General features: G+C 32.8%; 3 protein-coding genes across 5 annotated transcripts; 2 read left to right on the forward strand and 1 right to left on the reverse strand.

The window, feature by feature from the left end:
* Positions 1–1,392: 1,392 nt before the first annotated feature.
* Positions 1,393–23,404, reverse strand: LOC130654153 (C2 domain-containing protein 3-like). Of its 3 annotated transcripts, XM_057456692.1 has the most exons (27): positions 23,280–23,404; positions 18,514–18,708; positions 18,318–18,421; positions 16,699–16,807; positions 15,392–15,480; positions 15,179–15,303; positions 14,603–14,819; positions 13,793–13,946; positions 12,712–13,720; positions 12,012–12,464; positions 11,805–11,906; positions 8,907–8,993; positions 8,348–8,452; positions 8,210–8,277; positions 8,092–8,129; positions 7,500–7,616; positions 7,181–7,401; positions 6,428–6,667; positions 5,757–6,016; positions 5,514–5,599; positions 5,059–5,403; positions 4,872–4,983; positions 4,282–4,440; positions 3,356–3,912; positions 2,652–3,050; positions 1,925–2,579; positions 1,393–1,818 (listed from the first exon to the last, which is right to left on the reverse strand). In XM_057456692.1, exons 2-27 carry the CDS (start codon positions 18,675–18,677, stop codon positions 1,527–1,529), a joined length of 6,267 nt encoding a protein of 2,088 aa, XP_057312675.1. In that variant the 5' UTR covers positions 18,678–18,708; positions 23,280–23,404; the 3' UTR covers positions 1,393–1,526. The 3 variants fall into 3 exon arrangements, with proteins under 3 accessions (XP_057312675.1, XP_057312673.1, XP_057312674.1); XM_057456690.1 differs by having other exon boundaries at positions 1,925–3,050; XM_057456691.1 differs by lacking the exon at positions 23,280–23,404 and having other exon boundaries at positions 1,925–3,050; positions 18,514–23,257.
* LOC130654161 (octopamine receptor beta-2R-like) lies at positions 9,832–11,802 on the forward strand. The gene is made up of 3 exons (XM_057456700.1): positions 9,832–9,970; positions 10,055–10,138; positions 10,336–11,802. Exon 3 carries the CDS (start codon positions 10,414–10,416, stop codon positions 11,356–11,358), a length of 945 nt encoding a protein of 314 aa, XP_057312683.1. The 5' UTR covers positions 9,832–9,970; positions 10,055–10,138; positions 10,336–10,413; the 3' UTR covers positions 11,359–11,802.
* Positions 23,405–23,562: 158 nt separating the features above from the next.
* On the forward strand, positions 23,563–25,834 carry LOC130654162 (uncharacterized). Its single transcript, XM_057456701.1, has one exon. It carries the CDS (start codon positions 23,675–23,677, stop codon positions 24,470–24,472), a length of 798 nt encoding a protein of 265 aa, XP_057312684.1. The 5' UTR covers positions 23,563–23,674; the 3' UTR covers positions 24,473–25,834.
* Positions 25,835–26,192: the final 358 nt, after the last annotated feature.

Raw genomic sequence — 26,192 nt, forward strand, 5'->3', positions numbered from 1 at the left:
CACTTGAAATTGCAAAAAAACCAAAGAGATAGGCAAAACTTGCAAAATAGACCTGTCTCAAATGTAAATATATGCACGGCAATGTACACACTAACAGTTAAAGAGAAAAAAAAAAATCGAATGGAAGATGTTCAATCTTCTACCTGTAGTCGCTTCCGCTTCTTTGAGATATTGAAAACAGTATTGACTGTTTGTGATGTGCAACAATAGAAGACGAGATGTTTTGCAACGAATATGTTGTAGAGAGTTTTTAATCTAAGCAACAGCCTCGAAGCTTTAAATCTTATTTTTTGAAAGTTTCGTTCTCAAATTTTCTAGCAAAATCTCGAAAACAGCATTGTTTAAACGATGGAGATTTAGGAAAGCTTGAACTATCAGAAACAAGCCCAGAAGTTGTACAATAAAATAGTTGTAGAGATGACCGTAGAGTGTTTATCTTTACGACAGCTTCATAACAAATACGAATTTTGATTGTGACCGCAACTCTCGTTTTTCGGAAGTTATGATACATTTTCGGATTGTGTTTTTGATCCGTTAAAAAAATACAGTCCTTTTGCTTTGATAAGGTCTATTCCGCTCCTTGTGTTTTTAAGTTTCAGCATATAATCTTAACAAGCGCGAACGTGTAAAACTTAATCCCATCACTGTACTTGTGACAGTTTATAATTCTTCCTTTACCTAAAACGCCACCAAGTCAATTTATTTTAGTTGACATACATGTAAACATCTCATGAAATACAAACAAAACTAAAATCTCCCTTGAAAACGATTAAGGGGGCGTTCACATATTACGTAATCAAGTAAGTAGGAGGGGGATGGGAGGTCATCGAAATTACTTACGCTTGATTATGGGGGAGGGGGGAGGGGTCAAGTAGCTTGATGGCATAAGCAAATAAAAAAAATTAACAGCATATTTTACCATGAGGGTGAAAAATATCAACTTCTAAAGCGTTTGTATTCGACATACTCTATATCCAAATGATTACGACTGATTACATGGGGGAGGGGTGAGTAGAAAATAGGTGAAAAATTAAATACGTAATATGTGAACGCTCCCTAATTCTGGAAAATTGATTGAGATGACAGCTACTCTCAAAGAGCTCAAAAGCTGGACAGCTACCCTTAGAACCTTCCTACCAAAAAGATTGCATTTTATTGCTTTCGGACACTTGAGTCCATATGAACACTGGAAGAACACAAATTAACAAAAAGTAGAATGGAAAATTAAACATTTACTTTGCGAGGGGAACACAAACTTTATTTTATGGTTCTGTGAACATTCTATGACAAAATTTATCGCGAAACAAAGTGACAAAGCAACCCACAGACGGCCGTCCAATTTTCTTAGGCTTCGCCAAATTGTTGTCAAATTCCTTTAATAAACAAAACATGTCTAGGTACGGAACTTTTATTCATCTTGTCCTTCAATTTTTGATCAAATAATCTTGACTAAAAAACATTTATGCACAGAAATTACACGGCAACTTGCAGATAAACTTCATGTACATATCATAATTTATAACATATTAACTTGGCTTAGATAAAAATATACTGGAAATTCTTGCCATTTCAGAGGCTTCGACTGGAAGTTTGGTTCTAATACGCTCTTTAAAAGATTTATCGATGTTATGCTCAAGCTTCCGTCGCATTGGATTCTCTTCATCGCTACTTTTATAATCAGATTTATTCTCGGATACACTTCCTACTCGCGGAGAGCCTCTGAAGTTAGCTGCAATACGTAGCGCTTTTATTGAAGCTGCCATCTCCTGAGGACGCATAAAAAAGTTGGGTAATGTTGCTAAGTCATCCTGATGATTGCTAGAATCATTGTTAAAGAAAAACACACTCAGAGAAGGTAAAAAAATAAAATAGAAGGTCAGATAATATGTAATTTATGAAAGCAAGATCAATTAGAAAAAGATACAGATTTGTTGCACCAATATCCATTCCTTTCATCCCATCTTGAACATTTTTACCACAAGTACTAACTGGTTCATTTTTAGTCTCTAAATATTGGTCGTAGTGGTTGTTTGTAAGAACCTCAGTAGGACTATCAGTAGTTTTAATGTCCTCATTACTGGTCTCTTTACTACTAACATTAATCACTTCATCAATTTCTTCGTGTAGTCTATCAATGTTATGTGCATGAAAAATATTGTCAGAGTTCGACTTTTTTACCTCCCGGTCATTATAATCATCATCATTATCATTATCATCATCATCATCATCATTATGGTCACAGTCATCATCAGATAGGACAATTTGTTTTAAGTGTTCATATTTTCGTTCAAACTCTCGCAAATGTTCCATCAATTCGTCCGTACTATGCGATTTTTCTTCCTCGATTCTTTCTCCTGTCTCCACCACATCAATGAAGGAGAATTCGGAGTCCTCAGCGCTACCCTCTGCTTTAATTTTTTCTGAATCTTCAAAATTATTCACTTTTCCCCCATCTTGTCCTTTTTTAAATTCAACAAATGATTCGTTATCTGAAACAACACTATCATGTCGCGATAAATCTCTGCCAAGGTTTTTCACAGCGACAGGAAGAGATTGATCTACTGTTTTGCACCCTTCCTCTACAATAAAAGGTTCCATTTTCTTATTAACAGTCTTGTTAACACCATTAGTGTTATCATTGGTATACGCACCGTCTGTTTTTTCATTTACAGTAATATCAGCTGACCCCGATGACGTATGTGGATGTGGCTTACTTTCAACGGCCATTACCCCCCATTCTGAATCCACTCTTTTTCTAATGTTAGAAGTTAAATCACTGAGATCTTGTAAATTATGCTTCAGCTGCTCAAACAACATAGATTTTGATGTTTCAGGTATGCCACCAACAGATAAGCTATTTGTCGCATCTTGACATTTTGAAAAAAAAGCCATATCTAGGTTCACTGGTTGCATAAATTCAAACTGTTTAAAGAATTTTGCTGAACGTGAGGGTGATATCGCCACAGCGGGTATGACACCTACTTTCAGTTGACCAGCAGTTTGACCGTTAAAATCATGAATGTTATACCAACCGATTATTTGTTTCATTCCTGTTAGATAACAAGAAGAAAATATAGAAAATAAAGGACTCCACATACGAGTAAGAACATAAAGAAGTACAAAGGAATTTATTTCTGTAAAAAAGGTTTTGATTTTCACTATTTTCTTCTAACTAATAATTTGGGGTTCAATGACAAAAAGAAACATTTAAAAACGTTTTTAAATTTTATAAAACAGAACATGCACAGGTCCAAAAAAGCATACTAACTCTAGTACAAAATTTTCGGCTACTGCCACCTTAAAAAAATTCAACAAATACTCAACGTTTAAATAGGAGGTCGCAGGTCACACTTACCGTAAAAAAGGGCAGACACATCAACTTTTGCGACACCGATTAATATATCTTTTTCCGCATTTTGAATGTTAGATACACAACGCCATACTTTAAAGTCCAAATATTTATCATCAAATACTTCTCTGTGAACTTTTTCTAACTTCTGAAAATTAAACCTTGGCTTCGCTGACTTGTGATAAATATCAGTGAAGACAAGCCCCTTTTTTTCTAGTTCGTATGACACATAAACATCTGGCTCCATGCTCTCACTTTCTTTGAGGTATGTTGGAAGGTGTAATGCTTCTTCTATTTGGAATCGAATTGACAGTTTTCCGTCATCACTTTCTGTCACTTCTTGCAAGCCGTCATTTTGAGTTATTTTATTTCCACTGGTCTGCGTGCAAATATCGTTAAGTAGATTGCTTTCGTTCAACAGTGTAGCATCTTCAGAAGAGGAATCTAACGAGCCATTAGTCTTTGTATCCACTTCGGTGTATTTTTCGTTAAATGAAATGGAAATTCTTGCGCTGCAATCACAAATATTTTCAGCACCAGGCTTGAATAAGTTATACTCTCCACTAAGTTGAAAAAAATTTGCTTTAAAGAGCCAGTGTACGATTTCACACAATTAAGTTTTTAAAAGTAAGTAAGTAAGTTTAGTGTGGCTAAAAAATTAGCAAACATTTGTGTCGCAAATCGAACGAATTCATATATTTCGCTAAAATATATTTTTGCGAATAAACATTTTCTTTTGCGAAGAAAAAAAAAACAAATTTTATAAATGCAAGCAGGAGTGTCCACATTGAAACAAAACATGCTATTTTAACAACGGATTTAGAATTGAAAATTACTAAATAGTTGATGTTACTTTTAGATGTTTCTCTATGAATTAACGAAGGCCGTAGCAGCTTATGGAGCGCGTTTTCACAATAAACTTTCACACTTACCTAACTGAATGAACATTGAAAGGTGAAGTCGAAAATGAGCTCATATCGACATACACAGAACCGAGATGTTTATCACAGGATTGAGGTTGAGCACGTCTCGTCCACTCAGTTGCACAGCTCAACCAAAACTGAACTTCAAGTTTCTCTTCACGCAAGTACCTACAAAGAATTGCATGTGGAGGAAATTAGCACGATGGACCAGTTTTAATAAAATTTAAGCTGTTATAACAAATATATTCCATGGAATTAACGAAAAGTTAACCCTTAGAATACGCACCCATTTTTGAACCCTTTTTCGGCTAAAAAGTAATCAGCTGTCCAAAATTTGTAAAGTCGTAATTGCTGGCTAACGAAAAGACCTAGATATTTCATGTTTAGTACCGCTGGGTGGCCCAATTGATCCTCTTTATAAAACATGGTTTTATAAAGAGGATCAATTGGTTTAAGTGTTATGGCGGTGGCACAGTCGGGCTTTTCGGCACAGTGGGGATTTTTGCGCTTGTTTTGACCGCAGATCTACGTAACCCGTTGTCTAAGAGATGAAGCATTAGTGAATTTTTGCAGAGATATAAGAAACAAAAAAATCTCACCAAGCGAACGACGTTGTTGGCGAAACTTCATATGATTTCACATTAGACAACTTTATGACGTAATCTCTATCTTTATGTTGTTTGATAGCAAAATATTGACTACAAATGGCGGCTAAATGAGATAATTAAATAAAGTAAATAAAATTACCAAATCAAAATCAGTTAAACACACGATATATTTTTACACCTTTATTGTAAAACTTGTATCGCGCATAGACCTTCGTATACGGTATCTGCATTTCGTTAGAGTGTGTAAAAATACTCTTGAAAACATTATCTGGTAACAACAACTGATGAACAAGAATACGGATGAAGCAAGCGCCACCGTCCTTAACATCTGCAGGTGACAACCATTCTTCGTCACAACACTGCACATCAATTGCAGGGCGCCACCCGCATCCACGACCAGTATTAACAACAAGCTCACGATCTGTGTTTTGAGGAAATTTGACTTCGATTTCTATACCCCCAGCGCATTGTTTCATTTTTTGGTACTTTGAGGGTAAATTTAATGACCACCATCCTTTTAATCCTACAGAATGTAAATATATATTTTAAAACTTCGTGTACAATGCCTTCTTCAGAATCAAAACGAAAACACGTACGGTGAAAACGATATGAAATATTTATGCTTTCTCATACCTGTGGTGTGCGACAAGATATTACGTAAAGGAATATTCGTTTCGCCAAGTAATACATCATCTAATCCTTTTTCGCTATACGCATGGCTAAAAGTAAAAAATGCATAGATTAATTTGATTAACACCAAATGGCATTAACCCCCTTTGTAGCAAGCGTCGTTCTTTAAACAGCTTTGAATCATGAGAAGAAATTACTCGACGAGTGATTCGCCCATATGAGAAAACAGTATCAATCTTAACTTACAAAACATGACATGTGAGAAATCCATTCTCCATCAGTTCTGCTAAGCTAACTTCTTGGTTGGGATGATTTTCTTTTCGTACAGGTAACGGGAAGTCCGTATGATATGAAAATGCTGGCGCAAAACATTTCGCTGCGATGCGTGTCGAGCGAAAAGATGTATCACCCAGAAACGATAAGAAGAATTTTACGTAGACATTTAAACCAACGTCTGCGTAGTATGTTAACTTGGAATTGTACTGTGATAACTTTGATGCAGCCGTCTATAAAATATATATGCAGATAATTGATGAAATTGTTATTACCTTTTCTAAGTTAAAGTAGAGTTACTTTGTTTATCACTAACATACTGCCTTGCAATGAGCAAGATCAGATCGGCGGTTCCTAGTAATGGGAGTCGCAAGAGAATCCACTACATTAGGTGCGGTAATATGTTAACGACGCTTATCCGGGCGTATATATTCTCTACTGAGAATGGTCACCCCAATCGAATATCCGATCGTGTCGGGTGGATGTAAAAAAAAAAGTTCCCAAAATCTAGCAAAATTTTGTGAAATTAAAGTGAAAATCAGATGCATTTCCCTATTTATTTTTGTTAATTTACTATACAAAAACCACAAAAATAAGGACTTCTTATGAATATGAGAATATCAAACAGAAAGACGAGGTTTTACCTTTAATCCACACAATTTCAACACTGAAACAGACAAACATACGAGATTTCGCGGTTGTTCATACGTTACATCCATATCTCGGTCCACTTGGTACTTCACAAGCAAGTTCAACGCACTGCAGGCTTGAGCTTCTTCTGTCAAAATCACTGAGTTTAAAGGTAGATGGAATGTTTGTGTTGACAAATTGTTTTGACCGTGAAGTGTGATCATCGCACAAAGCTTTGCGAATGGTAAACCTGCCTAAAAGAAAACCGTAAAATGTGACAACTGATATAAAGTAGCGCCACTCACAAAGTTGTAACTTATTCGTACATTTTTCATAGACCTGGACGAAAAAAAAATTTCAAGTAAAAAACAAGCGAAATTTCAATAGACTTAACTGGATTAAAAATATCAACTTTTTTTGCCAACGAATCCGCCATTATTTTGCCGGAAAAAAAATTCTCAAAAACCTGACCGAAGTCATTTGGAGTCAAATGTGATTATTTTATGAATATTTTATTTATGGGCCTACCTATACCAAGTAGGTCCCCATAAATAAAATAAACATATGCGTGAAAATTATTAAAAAAAATTTAAGAGTACATTTTAATTGGTACAAATAACGAAAATTCTCAATTTTGATATTCCATAAAAAAAAAGGAAATGTTGAGCAATTCCATTTCTTACTTTTGAGTAATTACATGGACATTAATAGCGTTGGTCCATGTGATAGCAGCGGAATTTCTATAAGAACATAGAAACAAATCTTACCTTCGCTATCATTTGATCTCGCACATTTGGATAGTAATGTCTTTTCCACAGTTCAAAAATAACTTCACCGGGTGAAGAAGATGAATTAAACCCTTGCAATAAAATCCCCTGCAGGGGAGAGTGATTATCCATAGTAAAAGTATGGTTAGTGGAGTGGTTAAAAACAGGATTGGGTGTACATAATGTTGTCTTTGACTGGAAGCAGCTCAATTTTATGTCATCTATACACAAAGACAGTTTAAATTAAAAAAAAACATATGTCCACAACATAAATTTCAAACAGCAGAAAGTTGAGTACTTTATAAGCAGTAATAATTACCTCTTTTTTGTTCAGGGAAATAATATTGTATGTAACAATCTGTCTCTCCCCAGACCTCTTGATTCCCATGTAGCATACCATTGACACGTTCCAAAGTGATTTCTATTTGATGGTACACTAAGGAAAACAGAAGTTAGTTTCATATTTCAACAAACGCGTTATACTACGCCTTAGATGTGTATAAGCATTCTCGACAAACATTTAGTTAACAAAAAAATAGTTTTTTCCCTCATTATTAACTATATAATTTACCAATGTAGCATCAACACTCTCAAATATACCGAAAAAATTTAAAAACGATTTTTGAGAACAACTTTAGCCAATATTTAGGCTGTTTTCAACTACAGTGTTCGTGGCGACATCTTCCAGCGGTTAAACGTGGACGCTTAACATACTTAATTTACATAACATTAAACATGGCAGAGTTTTCTAAATTTTTATTGGTTGTTATAAAAACGCTTAGAAGTTAACTTGTCTCGACTTTTAAAGCTGCCTAAATACAGGCACAAATTCTAATAAGCAAAGACAGATACTAAACGCTGAAAACTGCTGTTAAAAACGCCCTAATGTAAAACAATCTTTCAGCACTTACTTTGATTAGGACCGATGTTCAACTTGTCTTCCACAGTTCTAGATGTAAATAAAGTTTGTACGAACGTTAATCCGTTGTGTGTTATCAAAAGTTGTCATTAAGAATACGATAGACATACCTTTGTCCATCTCTAGATCTAGATATTGTGTTTTTCTTCATGTTATGCATGTGTAGCAACTCCATTACCTGCACAAGACAATTGTAAGATTTACTTCTTTAACATAGGGATAGAAAATTATACAAAATGTTAACCGACCTGATCGTAACTTCCAAGTGCAAATATAATCTTTAAGCTTCCGTGTCTATCTCCAGTAAATAAATTAATAACAGGTATCCAATCATCACGTGATATTACTGGAAACTAAAATCAATCCAAAAATGTCAATGTGAAGTGGGATGAATCTTCTTCATAGAGACATTGACAAAAAAAATAGTACTTTTCAACAAAACAAATATATTCCCATTACATTTCTATTATAACTAGTAGAAGATAACACAAATAAACAGTGCCATGCCTTGTCATAGATCACAAGCTGGTTACATGGTCCATAATTAAAACCGTGTGCGTGATTACTGATTTTAGTATTTAAGAGCATAAACTCCCAGGAGTAAAATGTTTCGTTAAAATATCTTGAAAGATATAAATTAAACTTAAATGTAAACAGATAAAACGCCTTTTACGGCTACACTTGCTTTGGACCATGGTACAATAACTTAATAACGCCCGGGCGCAAATCTGTGGAGGCAGTCCTAAGAGGAAGGACAATAGTTCATGGCAAAGCCCGCCTCTTTATTAGATAAAACGCCCTAATTACCTTTGATTTTAAAATGGTTTCTGCCAATACAGGATCTTTAAAAGACATGTAGTAGTGGTGCAATGATAGTTTGCACATTCCAATTAACTATAACAAACAGTAAGAAAGTCAAATAATTTTTACAAAACTCGGCGTGACCATGGTATATGCATACGTGCAGCTTTTTGTTTGGAATTACAACGAAAACTTTTATTCAGAGAGCAAAATCTCAATTGTGCAACCCATTCGGTGAATGAGAATTTGTATATGAGATTGTAGATGAGATTATCAGGAACGTGAAACTGTGAGTAAAGGTACTCCTCCCTTGTGTTTTTTCTGATTATATTTATAAATTGTTAGTTTTGGGTAGAATTGTGTTGTCAAGGCAGAAATTCTTCACTGTAAAATATATCTTAAAATATGTTATATCTCCATTCCACAGAGCTCAAGAGAACATTTTTTTGTTCGAAAATGTTCTAGTGTTTAATCAGGTGTTGTAAAACGATAAAACTAATATTATAAATGTGTACGTTTTATACGAAACAAAAAATTACAGACCATTTTATGATAAAAAAAGAACGAATACATTATTAAATTTTTAATCAATTTTCAAAACCTATTAGCTTCAGCTAAGCGAGATTTTATATTCTACTCCCAACTAATTTTAAAGTACCTTAAGCAAAGAAATTTGGCGTCGATTTATAGTAAAATAAACAATAATCGTAAATACAAATAAAAATCACAAAGATAAAATAAAAATACGAAATAAAAGAACTAAAAAATAATTATATATGAGTTATGGAATTTTGGTAAAAATTAGATGTGAGTCACAGCAGATAAATATGTTGTAGATAACAGATGATTTTGATATTCTTATAGAAATGGAATAACCGTTTTGCGCACGAAGTTAACGAGTTTATCCTCTTGCGACATCAAATTGAATATTGCATTGTTACATTTTATAACATGTTGTGTATAAGAAAAATCTGTAAACCATTTTCAGCTTAATAAATATACACCCTATTTTTGAATGGTTATTTTTATCACAGTAAAAAATAGTAATCGTATGTAAAGACATTTAGTATGTAAGTATTTTTCTCAACTTTTGCTCCTTTTTATTAAGGTGTAACATGATATTTTAGTGGAATGTTTGTTTTTGTGTTTTTTAGTAATAACCTTGGAATATAAAGTTGGATATTTCGACATCAGAAAATATATTGGAAATAAACGTATTCTATATAAAAAATCGTAAGGTAAAAATATGATGTAAAACGATATTTTACAGAACAGAATGAGCTAGACTATTTTTACAAAAATGTTTTTCACAAAAGAAACTTCTTCGTGTTTCATGATTAATATTACATGAAGCATCCGTTTTTATTTCAGTTTAATAATAAATAATTGATTTTTTTCTTGAATGTTAATTTCATATTTTTTTTTAAATTTATAGGTTAAGCTTCCAAGGAAGAGATACAGTCGAATCATTAAAAAATTGAAATATGCTTTTTCAGATTGAAACTTTATAACAATGATGGTTGTACAGTCACCAGTATTGGGCACTTTTATATTTTTATTTGCTGTCATAGCCGCGACACTCAACATATTAACTTTATTTTTATTCATCAAACTCAAAGAATACCAACATGTCTCCTGTTATGCAACCATAAATATTGTAATAGTCAACATATTACAAGCTTTAATAACTATCCCATCCTTTGGTGCATTGCAATTCGACATAAGCAACAAAGCCAACGCTGTGATATGTGATATTTTCTCCTTCACCTACTTTGTCTTCATGCATTCAGTTATATTCAGCTTATTACTGACAACATTCGAGCATGTAGTGAGCATTGCAAAACCTTTAAATTATCGCTACATTATGAGATCAGAATACATCCTAAAATATATATTTGCTTCATGGGTATTTATTATTTTATTCGACGTTATCCCATTTTTTAATCAGACAGATTACTTGAGGTGTCACTATATACCGAGAAAACAATGGAGCGATACAGCACATATTGCTATGAGCTCCATACCCATGCTAGTTATTGTATTTTGCTGGATCTATATTATACAAGTATCTTTAAAACAACATCGCAAATTGTATCCAGAGTCAGTGAAACGCAATGCAGCTTATATAAAGGAAAAGACTACAAAATCAACAATACTGATTGTGTCAGTTTATCTACTTTGCTATGGAACAGACTCTTTGTATAACATGATGTATATACTATGCTATACTTCTTGTTTTCCGTCAGATTTTAAAGAGTCACACACTGATTCAAGCATACGTTTTGCAAGTAAAGTGTTAATACTTTTCTTTTCATTGGTCACACCAATAATTTTTTGTTGCAGAAAGGAACTGTTTCGAGAATATACAAAAAACTTGAAAGGGAAGATCAAAAGAGTTGAATTTTCATCTGTTTTTAAGTTCACTGAAGATGTCAATGCAGCGAGCACTAACGTTTAGTGTTTTCTAATCCAAACACTTTTATAAAGTAAAGTCACATGATAGAACAATAAATAAAAAATTTAAAAGAGAAATAAATAAATTAAAACAGAAAATGTTAACATATTAAATACGTTTTTTTGGAAGAAACCTAAGCAGTCAGTTGAGCCTAGAGCTTTTTTAACATTTCAATAATTTGAGTCTCATGTTTTTTAATTTTCCTTATTTGACCCAAAAAATCCCTTTTGTTTACAAGGCTCTTTTGGAATATAGTTTTGAAATATGTGAAGGATATTTGTTATGTACATATTCATTCTGTTATATGTACAAGTTTCTTAATTAGAGTTTTCTTAGCCTAGTAAAGTTTCTTAAATGTTGGCATTTCTTAGCCTACTGGTTTCTTATAAAAAACGTGCAAGTGTTATATCAACAGAACAAAAATAGCAAAAAATAAAAGTTAAGGATACCTTATCTCTATCTACTGTTGTTGATTTATTCCAGACTTCTATAATCATCAAATTGTTTCTCATTTTATTTATAGATTGTGTTGCCATAGAAACAGGTGTTACCTAAAAAAATTGCCCTCTCTGATAATTTTAAAAGTGTAGTTTATAATTAAAATTGAGTTTTCAAGAAATTTAAAAAAAAACTTTAAGAATACACTGAAAACTTACTTTCTGATATTCAAAAACAGGATTACTGGAATTCCAACATATCTTTGATTTCATCTCTTCTGTAGCCCAAAACACCCGACAAGCAAGATAAATATTACCAGTTTGCGAATCATTCATAGAAGAAGTAAGTATGTCCCTTCCTTCTTCAACTAAGATAATATTATACAAAGTTTTACTACTTCCATCACTTTCCATATTTGCCTCTCCTTTCTTTTCCAATTTGGAAAGTTTATCTTTCTCGGTTGGGTAGATTTTTTGGGGTCTAACTGTTTCTACTTTGACTTGTATTTTAGCTTCTTCATTTGTGCGGTTATTTATACTTTTTGTTTCTCGTGTCGATAAAACATTTGGTGTTAGTTTAGTTGTTTTTACTTTTGTTGATGGAATGTTTGATGCTCGATTGGTTGCGACATTCAAATTTTTTGTGCTATCTTGAAGCAGTTCAACAGTAACCTAGCCAAAGAAAATACATTACTATTATTATCATGATATGAAATTCGCATATCTACGTTACATAATTCTTCATTGGAGAATAGGATAAAATATTATAATAGAAATCGATAAAAAAACAGGTAAAAATATTAAGTTAAAAAAGGTATAAATATACCGAAATAAAATTATGTCTGAATAAGTCTGTCTTATTAAATTAAAACTTTGGATTCAAAGTAATAGAAGAAAATGGGGATAAAGCTGTTCATACCCAACATTTTCCAACAGTTCGAGATGGTTTATGAGCTTGACCAACAGGAAATATGGGCAGACTAAAGGTTGTGGAAAACATTTCATCCATTATCACTTTTCGAAGAATTATATGTCCTTCTCCAATTACCATCGGCTTTCGTTGCTGAGAAAACTTTGCCATAAGAGTCAAAACGACATGATTGTTCCACCAATATTCTACCATCTTTTCGTCAAAATAAATTGGAAAAATTGAGATCCTATCAAAGTTAACTTTCTCTCCTGATATATTACGACAAACCAATCTCACAATCTCCAGAGCTGGCTCATTGGAAGAAGCATTTGTAGAGACTGGAAATTTTAATTCTGTAAAATAACTAACAGCGTTTACTTTATGTAAATTCAATTCGTGCAGTGTAAATTTAACAGATTTAATACGACCTAAAGTTGTTAGCTGTTCAATGGATATTTGCTCCAGTAAAAGTTTCTTATATGAATCCTGCACGCTGCTACCAGTATTATCGACAGAATATTGCTGGGAAATTTCATCACTTGTTTCGAAAACATGATTAATATTATCATCCTCCTGTAAACTTTCTTGACTCTCTTTTTCATTCCCTTCAGTTTGTTCGTTGCACTTTTTGGGAGCTTTCAGGTTCTCAATTGATGCAGATTTAATAATCTTAACATCCTCATCATCAGAAAATAGTATTGAGCTTTCATCTATCTTTTTGTTTATTTTAGTGGTGTAGAACAAATCAGAAAGAAGTGACGAATCACGTAGGGGATCATTTTCATCACTTAATTCATCATTGTCATCATCGGAAATATTAAGTTTCCTCAAAAGGTTTTCAATCTTACTTTCTTCTCCCTCTCCCAAGACAATCTCAACAGCTCTTGCTTCAATGTTTTTATTTTCATTAACTCTTAGTCCTTTTTCAGATATATCTATTGTTTCTATTTCCTCATGTGTTAAATGACCTTCATCACGTAAAAGTTCTTTAATCAAATCACCAGATCCTGTTTCTTTTCTAAATGTAGAAAAAACATATGGTTCAACCTTATACAATTTCAGGAAAATTGTGCAACAGATAAAGTATTACCTAGACCGATATGACTGGACACCAGACTTAAGCATGGCATCACGTAGTTGCTGTCCTTTTAGTAACAAAGTGGAGAGAATATTATGTTGTTTCTCCTTTTCAAGGATGTCTTCTTGAACAGGATAATGCAGTTCATTTTCTAACTCCAGTTGACCTAAAATCGAAATATAAGAATCAGATAAAAGGGTTGAGTTAAATACACATTTTTTAAAAGAACTATTCCCTTTCAATGGAAGTGCTCTGCCAAACTAATGTTAAGCAAACTAAAAGACGTTTTTGTAGAGTGTGATAATAGAGAAAAACTATGTTTGTAAGAAAATATGTCCTTTACTTTCTACAGTATTGCATAAAAAGTTGAAAAGTTGTCAGGGTGGCCACAGATTTTAGGATAATTTTAGAGAAATTAGGAGGTTTGGGGGTCAATTGTATAAAAGGCATTCTATAGTTTAGGGTTTTTTGATTACTAGAATCAAGCCTTTCTTCATATACACTTTTCTGACACGTAATAATAAAAAATAGCTAATTAAAAATATTATTGTAGAAGGAATCAATATTTTTGCTTCAAATTTCAAGTTATTAAGAAGATTATAGGAGCTGTAGCAATCTTGAAAATATATTAAATATATTTTAAAGATTTTAACAGACAGTCTAAAAATAACAATAATACATATTAATTTCTGAAATCAATCCGAAGAACATAACACTTAAGGAAATTGATACAAGCTTAAATAATCTTTGTGACTTCATTGTAATCCTTGTTTAGAAAAATCTTTAAATTATATGTATATTTTTTAGGCTTTTAAAACATACCATACTTAGATGGTTTATCCACCTTCGTTTTCAAATCATCTTCTTTTGTATCTAATATCAAGTCAAAATCATCATCACCACCAATTGTTAAGGAAATTCCCTCCTTTATGTTTGTATGTCCAGGACCAACAACAAAACTGATATCTTTATCATCTTTTGAAATAGGACTAAGTACATTGTATATGATTCTGTCAGGAGAATCGGCAATCTTTACATGCTAAACAAATAAACAGGTAATTGCTCCTTATATTATTATCTGCTAACTTTGCCTTTATAAAATTTGGTCAATAACAAATATTAAACAGTAGGTATTGTGCTCGGTCTCAGGTACAATGATAAAGGGGAATAATATGAAAAATAACAGAAAGATAAAACCTACAAAATGTAAACAGTGCCATATTATACGTCATTGTGAAATTGTGAAAACACACTCATATAAAGATTTATTATCATCGTAATATGTTGCAAATTATGAAAATTTTACAAGAATGATTAAATTAAATGTAATAAGTATTTTAATATATTTTATATGTAGAAGACAATCCCCAATACGTAAATTTGATATTAAATTTTAACCTTCTGATTATTTAAATTTTTCTTAGTTTGTACTTTTTTCTTTGTCTTTTTCTTTTTGCTAGTAACATTTGGCATCGAAGTTTGATTTGTTAATTTAACTTCTGGAGCTGAATCATTATGTACATCTAAACAACACAACAATATATATAAACCCAATTTTGAAAAAAACGTTTATACCTTACAGATGAAATAATTTGAATCATACATATATACCTGATATAGATTTAAAACTCAGCAAAACAAAGAGTTTTCCCACTTCCTTGTGTTTAAAATCAGCAGTTGTACAAACAACAGGGTGATAGCTATAAGAAAGGTGTTGTATTGTTCCTTAAGTAAATATAGTAGGATGGTCCTTCGGACAATTCATTGTAATAATGAATTCAACAGATAGTATATATTCTTATGACTTTATTAATGACACAGTGCTATAATCAAAATTTGTCTTCTGCTGTAAACAGGTAAGAAGGCATTATATGAAGTCATTTAACCCAGATAGATTCTAACAAAATTTTAATTTCACAATAAAAGTAAGTACGAGAAGTTTGATTGATGATGGCATTATTTTATTTTAACGGATATATCGTCTTGTTACTACAAGACATTATCAACGTAAATTGTTACAATTATCTCACAAGTTTTTTATATATAATTTTCAACAACTACACAATAAAAAAAGGAAGTATAAAACAATACTTAACAAAACATATAACACATAACCGCAAACCCAAGGGTATATAAACTATATACCGTTGGTAAGGGTAACGTCTACCGCGCGGAGCACAAATGCACTCCTCCCCTTGTTGACTATAAATAATATTTACCTTAAAACATTTTTAATGGAACAGATAATTCCTGTACATTAAGCGTGGGACTGTTATCACAAATATACATGGCCTCAGCTGTTTTTCTCTTTTTAAAGTGGCAAACATTATCTATTAAAATACTAAAGTTCTTTGGTTCAGCAAGGGGGTGATGCTCAGTGACTGGATGTCTTAGGATGTGAGAGTTCTTATCGCGCTTTTGGTGATCTATCATTCTTTCATTCAGCCTATTCGCTGTTTCACCAATGTATGTAGCATCGCACGATTCCACCGGACAAGTATATTTGTGCACAACACCATGTTTATGTTCATCCTTGGTTCTATCTTTCCCAGAAAATAGCGAAGAGAACTTTCAATATTGATAAGAAATGTGTGGCTTGACATTGGCAGGTAGAAACTGTTTGAAAGTGCTATTTAGACGCTTTACTAAGCAGTTACCATGATGTCCTTTGTATGGTAGAACCATGAAAGGTGTTATTAGAGGTTCATTAGTGTCTTTATTAGAAACAGTGTCAGCATTTTGAATGTTGAAATTTCGCCGTGCGTCATTAATTACATTAGATACAACTGCTTCAAAATAATTTTGTTTGCCATTTTTAATTTTTATTTGCAATTGTGACCTGTGGCTCGAGGTTACAAAAAACAAACGATGAGAAACAAAACTATTGAGCATTTCCCTTGAACGACAAAAAGACATACCCTTGCAAAGATTTATTTGGAGATAAATTACCAATGTGGGGTACATCAACTTTTGCAAACTTCACACATGAAGGTCCATATAACAACTCAAAATGAAGCGAAACCATATCTTAAAAGAGTCATAAAAAATAAATATTAAACTAAGAAATACCTACATTATTAAGGTTCCCTAGGTAACCACCCATCAAATGTTCGGTTCCTTACTACAGGTGCTTAAAAAATTTTTTAAGTGGTAGGTCAAAAAAACTTTGTTGGCCATTTTCAATTTTATAGGAAAAACAGTAAAAAAACTTTTAGAAGAAGCTTAATATCACTATGTTTTGTTACAAGGTTTTCCCAATACATATGTCTTAACTTTTAATATTTAGCAAAAAGGTACTGCTAAAAATTTGATTGCATTTGTTGCTGGTTTTTGTGTGGCCAGGCCAACCTCCTTTTGCTATGCATCTTCCCACGAGCTAGAAGTGTGAGCGTACAAAAAGAACAAATGTATGCCAAATTTAAAGGGACACTGACGCCACACACCGAGACACCCAAATTAAAGTTCATGTCACTGTTTTTGCCAATGTGAAATTGTGGATTGCCAAGACGATTTAAGAAAAAAACAACGAAAATTCACAACAGCATTGTTTTTGCCAACATGAAAAGACTAAATGCTGACGCGAAACAGTATAATGAAGGTTAAGGATGCAAAAAAATTGGCTGTAGCTATATTTTTATTTTTATTTAACTTATGTGATTTAAGAAAGCCAACTGGAAAATAACTAAACAAAAACATGAAATAACATTGTTTTAATGTAAATTAGATGTCCTTGTAAACGTGCACTACCTAATACAAAAATATTAGTGTTTTTTATCATTGGTTCTCCCTGGACATCCCTAAGTGTAACCCAAATGGCTGGAACATTTGTTTACACATTTTTATTTCCATGAACTGTCACATAAAAAGAAATAACTCTCGGTTTGGTGTTCATAGCATTAAATAAAGCCCCTCCCTACAAATTCAAGAGAGAAAATTGCATTGGTACTAAACATGTTATTACCAAGTAACTTAACAGAATGGAGACTGATAAGCAATAAAATTGACAATTCCATTGCAAGAAAACCCTTAAACAATAACACACTTGCCATATTCCTTAACAAAGGTTACTAATTAAGGGTAAAGAATGTTCTTCACAATATTTTATCTTGGAAAAAAAATACACATATACAGTTTAAAGACTTAGCAAAAGCATATTAGAGTTAAACCAGTTTCACATGAAGAAAGAATGATACGTCTTCTTAACCATGGATTTCAGTTTTGACCTTGGACGCACAAAATATGTTTCAGGCTACGGTATTTATTTATTTTTGGTATTTATTTTAATAAGTACAGCCAGCACTAAATAGTGCTGGCATTGGGTGCAGTCCATCTTCATTACAATAATGTAATAAGGATGGTTTGTACCCAATGCTTTCACTTCAAGCTCGTAGGAAGAAGCATAGCAAGAGGTAGGTTTTCCTGGCTAATTTTTCTATAGGAATAAATTCACCCAGCCAGAAACAGAAAACACAGTCTGGCCAGCTAGTGCAACTTTAATGAAACAACAGCCACAATCCAAGTGAACTGTAATACTAACCTTCCAAATATGAAGAAATTTGATTTGGACCACAACGCACAGGAAAATTTGCTTCTGTTTTCTGTTTAGAAGCTACATAATTAGGGTCATTTACAACTTCAGGCCTAAAAAAATATTGCTACAAGTTCCACATAAGGCAAGGACAATGAACAGCTGCCACAATGATTTTTATATAGAAAAATGAGCGAAGTATTACCTCAGGAAAACTCCTTCTCCCTTTTCACCCCACCAAATCAGCTGTGTTTGGACATCTTTTGGAGGAGAGGGTATTGACCAAACTAATTCACCAACCTTAACAGACAAGAAGCAACGAAGCTGACCTTCAACCAATGGTGGAAGACTTGCTCCAATGAGGGACATAACTGAAATGGACTGAGATGATGAGTTTTAGCTAAAAAAAATAAAAAATTGACAGGTGGCAACAAAAAGTGAAACCATGGTAGTCATATTATTACATTTTACCAGGTTGAAAATAAATAAATTTAAAACAATATTTCTATAAAGTAATTTTTTATTGTCATGGGGTCAAATATTTTGATATTTTTTTGTGTTGCTGATACCAGTAGCTACAAGTCTTTTTTAAATGCTAAAAGTAACCTATTAGCTAGATATTGTGGTAAATACATCAAAATAGGGATAAACAACATTTGTGAAAAGTAAGCAAAAAATGATCTCTAGCTCCATATAAGCAGAAATTATTCTACAGTATAACACCAAAAGCTTCAAAAAACATTTTGTATTGATACTTTGAGAACTGATATATAGAGTCACATGGCATGCTTGTAAGATTTTTAAAATGAAGATGATATGACTGTGGCTTGGTTAATTCTTTAGAATAAAATTATTAATTATTATATAAATAAAAAGTAGACTCGTTAAAATGGTCCCTGTGTACATGAATGGTAAACTCAGAACGAAAAAAAACAAGAGCATAAACTCCTTATTAAAGTCTTGGAAAAGTCATACAATTCCTTTGATTGGGAGCAATACAAGAGAGCTCAAAATCAATTTCTACCTTTAGCAATGACAGAACACCTGACAAGGAAACGTTTAAAGGTACAGTACAGTGTAGGGAATCTAATAAATTTCGCCTTGATTTACGACGGCAACGCAATATTTACAACAGCAATTTTTTTTAGAGTGTCTTATAATATGCCTTTCTCCTCCATAACAACTGATAATATACATGTCAGATGAATTAAATTCCGATTGACCTACCTTCTCCTGGTGTACTTCGTTAAGTAAATAATAAGTTAAACAACTGTTATTTACGAACTGCAGGTCAGGGCACATTCATATCGTTTTGTTTGAAGGGCATACCAGTTGTTTAGTAGAGTTGTATACCGCAAACGTTGTCAGAGACATGCTTTAGAAATGCTAGTCGGGACACAGTTCCACAAAATAGAACTGTATAGGAGACTCAATGATAGAGTCCTTAATAGAACGTCTCCATGCAAAGCTGACGGCAGGTCGGACTCGTTGCCTACTGTGCAGTACGGGAGATTGAACTTTAAGGAGTATATATCATCCTGGACCTCTTTATTATACAATATATTGTATAAAAGAGGTCCAGGATGTACGAAATTTAGAGAAATTTCTCCATTCTTTTCAATTTTCATTGTGAAGTTATAGTGGTCTTACATACCATGAATTTTCTAGACCTTCAAAAATGCTTTTCACTAAGTGCATTTAGTCTCACATTGGCTGGAAACTGAAACTGCATAAAGTAAAAGCAATCAGAGATCCATAATGAACTTTGTCCCCAAGAAAGAGGACATGATATATTTATGGAATAAAGCAATATTTTTACAGTTTTCAATACAGTTCTTCATTTGAAGATGTCACTATGATGTTACGCACAAACGAACAAAACAAAAAAGGAACAGAAAGGATAAAGAAATTATTTATTATTCCACTTGTTTGCGATTTTGCCATTTTTTGTCTGTATTTTTTTGCCATCGCTGTGTTAGATTAGGTCAGCATTTACCTCGATATTTGTAAGGCTAGCCATGTATAATATGCACATCTACCCATCTATCTTGGTACACAAAAATCCCTAAAATGCTGAGCTTATGAATCAATGTTCATTACAAATTTACCTGTGTGAGAGATTAAACACTGTTTTTGAGATATTCTTAAACAATTTTAGTTTATTTTGTTTTAAGTTATAGCAATTTTCATATGAGTAGTTTCTTTTTCGCCATAATGTATATTAAAACAAAATAATAGAAGAAATAAACAGAAAGAAACAGAAATTAATAAACATGACTTATTACATGAAGCACTCAATAGTTATCACCCAAATATTAAATTAACCGTTGAGAAGAACCCAACGAAATTTCTTGATACACACATAATTAGAAAAGGTAATACATTTGAAACAATGGTATATCGAAATTAAATTAAATTAGCTACCTATTGAAAGTCGGCAGTCCTGATAAGATATAAAAGAAATGCTGTAAGTGGAGACCTTCACAGAGTACAAAAAATCTCTAGCAACTTTGGAGAGGAAGTAAAGTACATACAAGAGAAATATAAGAAAGCAAATTTCCCTTGCAAGTTTATATCAAGTGTCATTGATAATTTTAAAAATAACGAGGAGGTGGACATTATTCCTGATTGGTTATTTGAAGAAAAGAAAAAATTGTTTTTCAGGTTACCATTTTGTGATCAAAATGAAAAGGATTTTAAAAATTTATTAACAAACTTAATGAGTTTAATAATAACCGTTTTATTTTCATTGTATTATGGTCAACAAAGAAAATAAAATCTTTGTTTCATTAAAAAGACAGAAACAGATATCCATCCTGTGCTCGTGTTGCAAGAATTACATTGGCGAAACAATCCGTAATGCAGAAATCTGCTGGAGAGAGCATGATTCGATGAAAGAAAAGTCAGAGCCATCCATGCATGTTGTTACATATAGTGGTCACTCGTTTACGTGGAAAATAATTTCAAGGGCCTCAGGGTTTTCGTAAAAAGCATATTTATGCAGATACAGAACCCAACTTTAAATGAACAATTAGACTATAACATATTAACACTTTTTCATAATGGCATAACTTAAAAAAGTATAATTTTATGACAAATTAGATTTTATAAATCCCCTAGACGATGTTTTAATTATGTAATTTTTGTATATATATGAGCACACATTTTTAAGTTTTATACCTGATGATGTAAGCATACTTACGAAAAGCTTCGTTTTAATTTAATACAGATATATATTTTAACATGTCATTTTATTATACAATTTTCAAATGTTATTATAGTCAACCTAGGCCAAAATAGCCCTTGGTAACACCATATATCCTGTGAAGAATTCAAAATGTTTTTGTTACCTGTGTATATATCATTAAATTTACTATCAAGCACCTTTCGGGAATATGTGTGATTTATGTTACTTTTATTCATACCTCTTCCTCCAAAATTAAGAACATTTGAGAAGATTTTCAAAGTAATGTTATGAGCATAGAATAAATTGCTGTACCCATGTAGCTTTTGTACGTATTTTCCACACAGAATAAGATTTGAGGATGTATTTAAAAACCAAATTAAAAAGTTGTTTAGATGATTCTCAACTAGGCAGATATAGCTTCCCTGCTTTCTGCTTAGCTTGCCACTTTTTACAATGATTTATCATTTAGTAGTTATTTTCATTCTCTTCCCCCAACAAAATGCTTCTCCTGGATGCAATGTGTGATAGCTTGGTGAAGTGCATTCAACTCAATAATTGACATGATCTAGCATAATATATAGAATGCATATCTTACTTTTTATGACCATTGCTATTTAATGCAGCTTTTTAAATACCTTTAGTTATGTGTTTCTGCCTATTTCAGTCTTGATTACTGCTGTATTAAAAAAGACAACTCCCTGGGGGCGAGGTCTCTTGGCAGTGGTAAGTGCCATAAAGAGACACAAGATAAGTAGTATATAAAAGACGGTCCAAACCTGTGGATTTATCTACGGACCACCAACTAGTTTTATTTTTATATTTATGTACTATATTATACTAGTCGGTGGCTCGTGGAAAATCCACGGGTTTGCCAGTTCTTTTTAAACCGCATAACGTGCGTCTCGCTACTTTCGGTACCATTTTGCAGGACAGACGGACAGACGTATACGGGTATTATAATATAGATATTTATATTTGTGTATTTATAAAGGAATGATATGAGAATGGTTAGTTGGATGTGTAACGCCAGTCTGAGAGACAAAAAGAGGTTAGATGAGCTAAGAAGCAGGCTAAGTATCTGTAGAATTAAAGATGTTATCTGGATAAGAAGATTGAATTGGCTGGGGCACTTGGAAAGAATGGAGGAGGATAATTAGGTAAGAAAGTGTAGAGACTTGATAGTTTCTGGGGCCAAGCCCAGAGGCAGACCGAGAAAGACTTTTCAGGAGGTTATAAGAACAGACTTGAAACAGAGGAATTTGAGTTTAGATCTAATACAGTCTAGAGATCAGATTGGAAGAGGGTCATTAATATAACCATCCAACCCATGCTAGCATGGAAAAGGGACGTTAAGCCGAGAATGATGATAATGATGATGTACTTGGTCATGCAGAGCTCCTAAAGCCTTGTATGGTGCGCTGTTTCAATCAACGAATTCTGGGACGAATACTTGACCATAAAAACCTCTCACATAGACAACAAGTTACGAATAATATATATTATTTTCCTGCATATTTTTGACTATTTTTAGGTCAAGAAACTGTGATGTAATTTTCTTTGGGCTGATATGCATTCAACAGAGCATCTTTGAAAACAGTTAAGTCTTGCTCTACTCTACTACACACAATGTTTTAAAAAACTAAAGTCTGTTTCCAAGAGACTGCTGTAGCCTAGCTTTTAAAAAAACAAACTGATCTTCCAAGGCACAAAATGTTTATAAAATCAGCAATGATGCTTAACAACATCCTAAGTTTAGTATATGGTTTCGATATAGTTTTTGTTACCTATTATGTGAACACGTTTGTTTTGTTTACATTTTCTCGACTTCCGCGCTAACTGTTCTATTCAAGACCCCCATGGAATCAAAAGAACTATAACTATCTCAATCGGTCAGTTTTGTCATGTTTTCGCTTAATTATACCAAGTCGTCATTATTCAAGAGATACTAACTTTTTATATAAAGTAATTTTCTGGGTAAAAAATTAAACACAAGTTAATTTTATTGCCGTAAAACTTAAAATACATATATTTTTTGACAAAAATAAGCGGTTTCAGGTCATTGTTATTGTTTGGTGTATATCTACCTTGCTTTGTCGACAGAATTTCTTGGAAATGGGCCGTACTGTCCTAAGAATCTACACAGAGCGGGACGTTTACTCATGCCCCAAATTGAGCGGAGATGGTAAAATGTCTCGAATGTAGCTGCGCGTATTTACCTCAAGAAGGGCTAAAGTACCTAAAGTACGGTAGAGCAATTTTTTTCAAGACTTCGTATAAGTGTATTTGTGTGAGACCAATAGCACAGCTCACTGACTGGATGGATAGAAGACAGACGAATATGAATGAGGAAAGGCGTCCACTAATAGCTTCAGGTGGTTTACATACCACAAGTATAACCTTAGAAGAGTATGGAAGGGCTATTCGTATCAACGATAGTGCTTTTGCAGCCACGAATCACTTTATTCGTCAAAGTAGACCATTTTTTCCAAAAAGAAAATTGCGCGAATACTTTTACTTTAAGCGGATGAGATGGCTTATTGCTTTACTTTTTCTTGCTAATTTCCTCTGTTTTGACAGTCTTTACATGGCATTGGCAATGGATACCATGAATCTGCTCTTATTGTTCATATTCTTACAGCATCAATTTGTTAACTGTTGCACCATGACCTATGTTCGAAGCCAACCTGTCATCGACAGCCAACAAGCATGGAATACGTTTTACAAGTTTTCAGTTCGTGAGCTACATGGTGCTTTTTTACACATCTATGAAAGTGGCTTAGGATACGTAGCCCTCAGTGAACAAGAGGTACAAGTCCAGGTTTTTAACAAAGTGGCTGATATGTACATGAAACATGCACAATGCTACTCAATATGGTTTCTTTTGCTTATCATATTAATGGCAAGCTACAGTGGCTTCTGGTCATATGCACATTGGGGTGAATGGAAATCATGTCAGCAATTTAAACACTTTAGATAAATTGCCAATTTTTGCCTTTCATACTACTTAATTTTATTTTAAAGCTTAGCATTTTAGCTAGATATATAAAGAAAGTATATATATAAGAAATTTTTTAGCTTATTATTTTTTAGCTTATTATTTTTGGTGATTTTCTTAAATGTCTTAATAATGGAGTCTTTTAAGGTTACTGAGTTGTGGTTGCAGTAGTTGAAAATTTAAGATTGGTACCCAACAGAATATTTAAAAACACTAGTCGTTAGCCCGTGGAAAATCCACGGGTTCGCCCATCCTTTTTATACCACATTGCGTGCTTCTAGCTATTGTGCAGCTAAGCTACCATTTTGCGTGACATACAGACACATGTATACGGGTATTTTAATATAGATAATTGTAAATTATTTAAACATAGGAGACTGAAAATACAAATAATAAATGTCCCCTGTAGAAAATAAGCTGAGTAATGTATGTGATAAATGTGTGTTAAAATTTAATGTACAGTGATATTGATTTTTTTCCGTAAGTCTATAAGTAATCCGGTTAAATTTTTACAAAGTATATTCAGATTGTTAGTTGTAAATTAATGTATTTTCTTAAACAGAATTTACACGAAAAAGTGTTGCAGGAATAAAAAAAATTATTTTTAGTTATTTTTATTTAAATGAGAAAACAACAAATCATTGAAATTACGATCTCATTCTCAGTGCTTCTTTTTCCCTTTCTGATGTCTGAATGGCAGGAAATAATTATCTCAAGTACTATTTATTAAAAATACCTTCCTCTCTGCAGTGTTTCCCGTATGTCATCTCGAACACCAGATCTCAGAAGAATTTCATTTTGCGAATAGAGTTTTAATAATAATATGATAAAGTTTCAATGACCGATTTTTATTACATAATTTGGCATATGTTTGGCATTTCAGATCATTATTTTGTTGTTCTAAACAATTGAACTAAATTGTTCTTAACTTTATATTGTAGTCTGATATTCTTATTATTAAGCATGTATTTTAACTAAAAGGTGCAGCGCAAGTTTACGACTATCCTCAGTTTTTTAGGTTTTTTCTACGTTAGGAAAAAACCCAAAAAAAAAGTCCTGTAAAACCTATATAGTTACCCGGACGAAGTTGCGATTATACAAATAATTAAAGGCGTTTTTTGTCCTTCATCAAAGTCGAAGGGGCAAAAATGGTTAAATTAAATGCACACACAATGGCTTACTATACTCCTGAATTTCGCGAATAATGAAATTGAAAGAAATTCGATAGAATACATTTTCGCCAATGGCAACTGGCAATTAAAGCATTTAGCGAACAGTACAAAAATTCGCAAAGTGGCGAAAATTTATATATTAAATCCATACAAACCTGGGTTAACAGCAAAATTAATTCCATACGAATTTTAATCACAAGCTGTCGTATGTTTTCCAGGAGTCTGCTAAATTACATGACTTGTGTGCCTTAGCATTAATTTTGATACACATTTAGTAGCCAAACCTGTCGCCCCTCCGTTTATTAATACCCATTCCCACATTGTATAATAATCCGCTAAATATTAACAAAACATCCTTAAATTGGTGCATAAACAACGTTTTACAATGTGTTTTGCTTGTCTAACAAGAAAGTAATATTTCACATTGGTCGTGTAAATAAGATTACATTTATTGATGTGATATATGTAAATATGCTTATCATTCTTTTCAAAAACTTTATATCGGAAAATATGACATAAATGCCACTCGG

The sequence above is a fragment of the Hydractinia symbiolongicarpus genome, chromosome 8 (genome assembly GCF_029227915.1).
Source record: "Hydractinia symbiolongicarpus strain clone_291-10 chromosome 8, HSymV2.1, whole genome shotgun sequence".
NCBI classification, from domain to species: Eukaryota; Metazoa; Cnidaria; class Hydrozoa; order Anthoathecata; family Hydractiniidae; genus Hydractinia; species Hydractinia symbiolongicarpus.